Source organism: Stegostoma tigrinum, chromosome 2, assembly GCF_030684315.1.
Source record: "Stegostoma tigrinum isolate sSteTig4 chromosome 2, sSteTig4.hap1, whole genome shotgun sequence".
Taxonomy (NCBI): Eukaryota; Metazoa; Chordata; class Chondrichthyes; order Orectolobiformes; family Stegostomatidae; genus Stegostoma; species Stegostoma tigrinum.
Window position 1 is genome coordinate 72468240 of NC_081355.1, and position 8758 is coordinate 72476997.

The 8758-nt window shown below is 37.7% G+C and overlaps 1 protein-coding gene across 1 annotated transcript in view; it reads left to right on the plus strand.

The window, feature by feature from the left end:
* LOC125447373 (histone deacetylase 9-like) overlaps positions 1–7014 on the plus strand; it is a 737956-nt gene extending 730942 nt beyond the window's left edge. The window contains exon 29 of the mRNA XM_059654559.1: positions 6559–7014. Coding sequence (XP_059510542.1) covers positions 6559–6598 — 40 coding nt within the window. The 3' untranslated portion in view covers positions 6599–7014. The remainder of the gene's footprint in view (positions 1–6558) is intronic.
* The last annotated feature ends 1744 nt before the right edge of the window (positions 7015–8758 follow it).

Below are 8758 nucleotides of genomic sequence, written 5' to 3' on the forward strand. Positions count from 1 at the left end.
CATTGACCTTGCATTCAAAGTTAAACCTAAACTACTAGGAGGCTAAAGAAGATCAAGGCATGGCATGGCTTGACATTGTTAATTCAAATCTGATAGTGAATGACTAGTCTTGTCTAGTTGTGCTTAAGTTTAGAACCATCAGACTTAAGAGAGTGACAATGAGAGCAACAGATTGGAACTGGTGTGTGGTTTCAGCTGAAATAGAATGTCAAAGCACAAGAAGGGATCAGTGCCACAATAATGTAGTGAGAGATAAATGCTCAAAGAAGACATTAGGAGTTTGAAGGTTCAAGATTTTGTGGCAGTTTGACAGTTTGGAGAGATTTGTTACTAAAAGATCAGAAACTGAACTGGACTCCTTCTACTGCCATTGCATTGTGGTAGTTATATTTAACATCTACAAGATGCACTGCAGTAACTCACCAAGGTTCCTTCAACAGCACAGTCCAATATCACCTCTACCACCCAGGAAAGGCAGGGCAGCAGATGCATTCATATACCACCACCTGCCACTTTCCTTAAAAGTCACACATTATTCCTGATTTGGAACTATATTGTCATTCCTGAAATGTTACTAGGTCAAAATTCCAGAACATCCGTCCAAATAAATATGTGGGTCTACTTATGGCTTTGAATTGCACTGCTACAAGAAGCTTGCTTAACATTGCAATCTCAAGGGCCATCAGGAATAAACAATAAATGCCAGTTTGACCAATGGTATCTGTATAACATGAACAATTAAGTAAAAAAGAGCCGTCTCCAAAGTCTGCTCCGCTGGACCAGGGATTGAACTCTGTGAGTTGGTACCAATCCTATCTACACTAGACATTTAGCTGAGACAATTGCCACCTGAAGGAGTCCAGGTTGCTGTGGTAGCATCATCTTTTACATGCATGTTGGAGTCCAGAGCTATGAATAGTGATGATCAATGCATTAATTTCTCGCTATTATGTGACTAACCAGGAATCACACTCTCACCGCCTATCACCGGCAAATGCTTGGAAAATTTACAAGTTGATTCTTCCCTGTTTACCCATTTTATGAACACACGTTCTTGGGCCGTCAAAATCTGGAATGGGACTTCAACCCGGATCTTCTGGCCATGAGGGGTACTCCCCATTGTATCACATGACCTGTTATCATCAGCCTAACAGGGCCTAATGTAACGCAAAGTAGACCAAGAATGAAAACCGAAAGAACTGCAGATGCTGTAAGTCAGAAGCAAAAACAGAAATCGCCAGAAAAGCTCAGCAGGTCTGGCAGCTCCTGTGAAAAGAAATCAAAGTTAACAGTTCGGGTCCAGTGACCCTTCCATTTAGAGTTCTGAGGAAGGGTCTCCCGACCCGAAATGTTAACTCTGATTTCTGTCCACAGATGCTGCCAGAACAAGGGTGAAACCTGACACTACTCTAGTTTGTGTGGCCCAATACCATGCGTCAAAAATATTGTACAAACCGAGCAAGCAGAAGGCAGCTGTGACAACCGCTGTGCAATTATACAAAATTGTAAGTTGTGTTTATATATGTAAATTAAAATATAAGATACTGAGGGATCTTGACACGATAGAACCAGGGGGCACCTATTTAAAACAAACCTGGGTTAAGTTTATTTTCTCACAGAAGATTGTGATTCCGGAATTCCTTTCATGAAAATAAGATGGAAGGAGTGTCCGTTAATATTTGTAAGGCAAAGGTAGATAGATTTTTTGTTACTAGGATATAGGCAGGAATGTAGGTATGAGTTTGTAATCAGCTCAGCCATGATCTTTTCGAATGGCAGAGAATGCTTGAGGGGCTGAATGGCCTATTCTTAATTCGATTGCAAAGATTTTATTTTCAATTAAGAATGGTCATATTTTACCAGAATACTTTAAAAATCTAGCATTATTTTTAGCAAGCTAAGAATTTTTTTAAAAAGGGGGAAATAAAAATTATTACAATCCCAGAGAGGCCATAAGATTTTAAATTTGTTGAAATTTCCACCAGCTAATAGAAATATGCAAAAGAGACATTTTCACATTTTAAGCATTTACCGTACCAAGCAAACTAAAACCAATAAGTATCTTGACAGGCAACTAATAGACCAAACTCAAGAGAAAGTACACTCATATTATCTAATTAACACAGTTGAGATACATCATCTAACATCATACTGCACTTCTGGCAGATGTTTAGAAGTAATGATTAAAGTCCAAAATTAATCCCAGCTTTCCAATAGAGTCGCTTCTCCTTATTTCAAGAGAACTAAGCTTCCATTCAGCCTGAATATTTCAAAACCAAATTATACCAGCAAGCACCTACCTCGGTGAATCCTAATTCATTAAATCTTCTAAAGTCCTAGTTATAAGCCATTCTGCGAAATGGCGATGACAGTCCGGTCAGGGGAAATCTCTTTCATCTGTAGGGCTTCAAGGGTATTCCACGTAGATCTCAGCCTGATGGAATTGTGGTTCGTGCAGACTTCTCCATAAGAAATGGGAGGAATGGCTCAGTCCTACAAAATAGAGCATTCCATGTAGATCTCAGCCTGATGGAATTGTGGTTCGTGCAGACTTCTCCATAAGAAATGGGAGGAATGGCTCAGTCCTATAAAATAGAGCATTCCATGTTGATGTGGTTAGTCGCACTGTTTAAGGAAGACTGTGGCACAGTAGGAATGTCACTAAATTGGTAGTTTAGCATTCAGACATTGGGGACAAGAGTTCAAATCTTAGCTCTATGGTTAGAGATTTCAATCCAATGAATGAAATAATTTAATTTAATTTAAGAAAATCATCCGAAATTTAAAGCCAGCCTCAGTATTAATAACTATGAAATTATCATTGAAAGAGAAAACAGAGTTAACGTTTTGGGTCCGGTGACTCTTCCTCAGAACAGGGTTACCGGATCTGAAACGTTAACTCTGTTTTCTCCTTCACAGATGCTGCCAGACCTGCTGAGTTTTTCCAGCAACTTTGATCTTGTTCCTGATTTACAGCATCTGCAGTTCTTTTGGTTTTTATGAAATTATCATTCATTGCCATAAAAACTGATCTTGATTAATATTGTCTGGAGGGGAAGAATGTTTATCATCTTTACTGGTCTGCACTAGGTGTGACTCCAGATCCACCAGAATGTCACCAATGCTTAACTAGGGTTAGCAACAATCCATTTAAGACAGAGATAATGAGAATACGCTTTCTCTGTCATAGGATTGTTAGTCTGTGGAATTCTTCTCTTCACACAGCAGAGTGGAGACAGTCTCATTACATAGATTCTTTATTGAAAAGGGAATCAAAGCGTATTTGGAAAAGTAGATTTGAGGCCAAATTCAGATTAGCTATGATCTTATTGCATGGCAGAGCAGCTTTGATGAGCCAAAAGGTCTACTCTTGCTCCTTGTTTATATGCTCATAAGCCATCACTTCTGCTGTGGTCAAGAGCTATCAGGAGGCATGGTCGTCCTTAATTGGCCACTTAATTAGTTTAATTAGCTGCTTCCCTCCCAATACGTTCCATTGCCATTTCACAAGGCCTACCAGCTCCTCACTACATTTTCATGGGGTGTGGAGCAGACTTGTACATGTACAGCAAAGCCAGGAGCACGTCACTTCTGTGTGCCCAGTGTTGGTTTCAAGATGTCTATCTGCTCCACCCAGTGCTTAGTTGCTTTCTGGACTATATCCCCAACACCACAGGTGGTCTGATCCAATAAACTCCGAGCAGGACCAGATGGACGAAACAGCCTGGCCACCCTAATATCAAATTTGAAAAGACCATAAAGGTTGGTTCCTACGGTATCTTCATTCAAGGTCACCATGACCTTGCTGGTCAAAATCAAGAATAAGGTACTTGTTGTATTCCTAATGATGCTATTAATGGATAAGTCAGACCCATGACTGAAATTTGGCTTGATAGATCATATTTTCTTTCAATTTAATATGGTGATCATCAACTGAAACATAAACACGCAATGCTGCCGATTTGTTTTTAACACTAAAACAGAAGTTTATTACACAATAAGAAGTGAAGATAAAAAAAAGAACAAACCAAGCTATTTATATGTAACATAATGTAAAAGATTTGGATGTACACAACAGAACAAATTCCCATTACCATTATTTGATAGCACTCAAATACCAGAATTCCCTTCTTTGTCAGATCTTGTGGGTAATTCTTTCAATTCTTGGTCATAAAAACTTGAGACCCTCTTCTTTGATTCACACAACAGAACTTAAGCTTTTTGGATTCAAATAATTCAGGGTTGTTCCCAAGTACCACTGGTCTGGAATTTTCAGACTAAAAACCTTACACCAATCAATTTCCTAAATGTTTGCAACTCACTGTTTTATCTAAGAGAAATTGTTTTTACATCTGACATCTGACAGGGCCTCTTTGAAGTGCCCCCAAAAGCTTTCCAATCCATGGGTTGGAAAAATCAATCTTTGCTTGTTCTGATACAAAATCAAACTAATGCCTTTTAATATTAATCTGTACAATCATAAAACTCTCGCAATACAAGCAAATTCACGTGATTACTGCAAGTAACCCACAGTCACCTGCTGTCTGGCATGTATTGGTTGAAAGTAATGGCTCCAGAAGGAGTGGTAAGTTAACTATGAAGCCATTTCACACACACAGACCAAAATACATACCACTCGTTCAAAATTCACACCCTAAAATAAATGATATGAATGTATCTATAAATCACACACCTCAAATCACACATTGGCTTCAGTCCTGTTTGCAGCCACCTCAATGTATTTGGGTAGAAACATGAGAATATTCACGACAGGAATATTACAATACAGTTTCATTGTACTGGCAACTAAATAGTGACTCGACAGTGAGGATCAACAGTTACACCTCACTTTTTTTCATCTTGAATGTTTCCAGAGATATTAGGCTTTCTCTGGTATCTTCAAATTAGCTATTTTTAGGGCAACCTGCAGGTAAAAGATATCCACAGTTTGAAAACCACTGTATTCGAATAGGATCCCCTGTGTTAAAAAAAAAGGTTCAGCCACTGAACTGCCTCCTGCTGATTTTCTCACTGCATCCCGGGGTGTTATACATCCCTGGCCATGAAATCGGATGTGGTTTGTGGGTCTTTTCAGCAAGCCTGAAGATCCGCAATTCAAAGTGACGTTTGCATGTCATTAGGACATTAGGCCAAATCCACCATTGTGATCTCAACAACCAGACAAAAAAAACACAACTTTCTTCAGCAGTCCTAAGCCTCACAGATGCCAGTCACCAGTCAAAGCAATTCAGTCCTTTAGATGTCAAGAAACAGATGGAGGCACTGGATGCTGCCAAAGCTACGGGTTCTGACAACATTCCAGCAATAGTACTGAAGATTTGGATTCCAGAACTAGCTGCATCCTTTGTCAAACTGTCCCAGTGCAGTGACAACACTAGCATCTATTTGACAATGCAGAAAATTGCTCATCATTCCACTCTTGATAATTAGCAAAGACATCAAAGGGATCATGAACGGTGCTATCAACCAGCACTTCTTTCTCTATAACCACTTCACTGATGCTCAGTTTTGGCTCCACCAGGCCCACGCAACTCCAGATTTCATTATAACCTTGTTCAAAAATGCTCAGTTTATGTAGTTCCAACAACACTCAAGAAACTAAGCACCACTCTGGACAAAACAGCCCATTTGATTTGCACCACATCAACAAACATTCGCTCTATCTACCGCTGCCTCTCAATTACAGCAGTGAGCTCCATCTACAAGACACATTGCAGAAATTCATCAAGGCTACTTAGACAGTAGCTTCCAAACCCACAAACACTTCCATGTGAAGCGTAAGGGCAGCAGATGCATGTTAAAACAACCACCTGCAAATTACCCCCCCTGGCCACGCTTTAGCCTATCTTAGAAATATATCACCATTCCTTCAATATTATTGGGGCAAGATCCTGGAATTCCCTCCCTGAAAACATTGTTTGTGCCTACCTGCATCAGAAAGACTGCAGCAGGTCACGAAGGCAGTTTAAGGACACCCAGTGATGAGTAATAGACATACTATGAGTGAATAAAAAGAAACTTGCAACTCAGATCATAAGTGCCAAATTTGATCTCAGCCAAGAAGGCCTAAAACTGCACCTGATATTTATTGCAATTGAATGTCAGTTTCAATTTTAATTTCAGTTTATTAAAACATACTTTCACATGATATAAAGGTAATAATGAGATTCAAATTAATTGTGGCTCCAAGATGTTTTGAAAACCCTGCGTCATTTAATCACTTGACAGTCCTTTATGTTATAACCATTACCAGTACATTAATGCTTTTAAACTTTTGGATTGTTCAGAATTGAGAAATATTTCTTCAGGTGCACTTTAATTTTCAGCTTCTGAGGTTACCGTCATTGCAGTATATTTGGAGACAGTTCTTGACTGTTAGCTTTTCCCCTTTAAAGTTGCTTCAGAAAAAGATACTTTATTTATAAGTGACTGGATAAGACAAATAAACATCATGTATAATTCAGATTCAACTGTGACCCCACGTAGAGGTTGTAAATGTCCATGTATACTGTTCTGATTGCGTATTTATTTTTCTAGAACTCCTGATGAACCAATGGAAGAAGAGCCAGCTTTGTGAAGTGCCAAGTTCATCCAGCTATTTCCTTAATATGACATCATTGTCGGTCCCTTAAGACTCTCCCAGACATGTCGTGTCTGCTGTTTGGGTAGTATAAATCAGCTAGATCTTTCAGACAGTTCAGCCTGCAAATAGTGACAATTTCTCTTGATCTTGGAATACGTAAAAACATACATCTATAAAGTTATTTTTTCAAATAAAGAATGTCTTACAGGTCAGAAATATTTTCACAAATTTCTTTCTTTTGACTTCACCGCTGGCTGTTTTCTTTGGAGGCCTAAGTACCCATAGATTTCCACTGATGTACTGAAATCATTCTGTTTATTCTTGAAGGATGGATGTTCTAAAAGCAATGAAACCTTCTGGACTAAGGTTAGGCTAATAATGTTGTACCTTTTGAAAAAGAAAGTAAAGCATCTAAACACTTTCATAAAAATGCCTTACATATGCTGATATAAAAAAGATTTTATTTTGTGTGCCTTCAGAAGCAAAATAAATCTACATTTAGAATGTCGAGAATAATAATGATAGAAAAATACTTTGAAATATTTATTTGTCTAACTTTATTTGTCTTTATTTCTACAGCAGCCTTGTTAGAGGCATTCATTTTATTACCAAGTTCATTATTTTTTTTAATTTCTGAGCTTTAAATAGGTTCTGACCATTGTATTAAAGAAGTGAGCATCTGCTGTTTTCCTTGATTTATAAATTGAACAAAATCTTCATTTCCAATGAATATCTCTTGTACTTACTAATATGTCTTGACTTCTGATAAACCTTAATCAAAGACTTGAAGGAGAAATGCAAAGCTGATTTTATTCACATGGCAGTATTTTTTTCTTTTTTGTAAAGCCATACTTTTCTCCATGCGTATGGGTATGTTTTAAGATCAGACCGTTTCCTTTTTTAAAATATTTTTACGAACTGTTGGTGTTAATGCAAATTAAATGTGCTGTTGGTTGCTGAATGTCTAGATGTTTCGCTTCTGAGAAACACAAGAAATAATTCTCCTCATTTTTAACATCATTTTTTAAATTTTATAACACACCTGTATGCTCATCAAGAAAACCCCATTAATAAAACATATGCAAATATTGGCTCATTCAAGACACAAAATTTAACACATCTGAGAGTCAGTAAGGAAAATGACCCAATTGAACAAGTTCATAAAAACAAAAGAGCTGCAGATGCTGTAAATCAGAAACAAAAACAAAGTTGCTGGAAAAGCTCAGCAGGCAGCATCTGCGAAGGAAAAAACAGAGTTAATGTTTTGGATCCAGTGATCCTTCCTCACGATCTGTTTCTGATGGTTTTTGAATTTTAGTATCAAGGGAGCACTGTTGCATGCTTGGAATAAGGAAAAGAAATGTATTATTGAAGTTGGATAGATTGAGATCTAAAATCACACCTTTGCCATGTTATGTTATAAATTGACTATATTATTGTTTTACGAGGAATGATGGAGGACCTGGTCATAAAGCCTTGTTAAGATGGCTATGAATTCAGCTTTATTTTAATTTTAATTTTTGATAATGAAGTCTATTTTAATATTCGCATGTTATAGTATGGGTAAATTGTTGTTTTGCATGGAAAAATTGAGGAATACTCCATGTCTATTGATAAGAAGAGACATCTGGCCAAGCAGCAATTTGCACAGGCTCAAGTGAAATGAATTAAATAAGACGATGAAAGGAGTGGATGGGTTCAATATACACTCATTTTTGGTGATCACTGTTTGAGACCAGCCCATATTATTGAGGTGAAGTTTTTGTTATTTTCTGTGCTGCCTTAAATGAATTTGTCAATATCTCACTGTTCCTAATAGGGCCCCACAGCATTAAGCGAGCCAAAAACAAATGGCAGTTAATTGGCAATGCTACTCAAAAGCAACAAACAATCTCATATTAATATAGTGACGATTGCTTTCTTGAGAATAATGTTATGGTTCATTGATACAACAAAGAAAATTACTTTGTATCTGACTTCAGAATATATGCTGCTGAACTGGGTGCCATAAGTGAAAAATTCCCTACTCCCCACTCACCAATTTCTGATGAACAAAATGATTCACTGCAAAAATACAAACTAATCTGAAGAGTAAGCTAAATTGACACATTAGTTAGAATTTAGGGCGGCACGGTGGCTCACTGGTGAGCACTG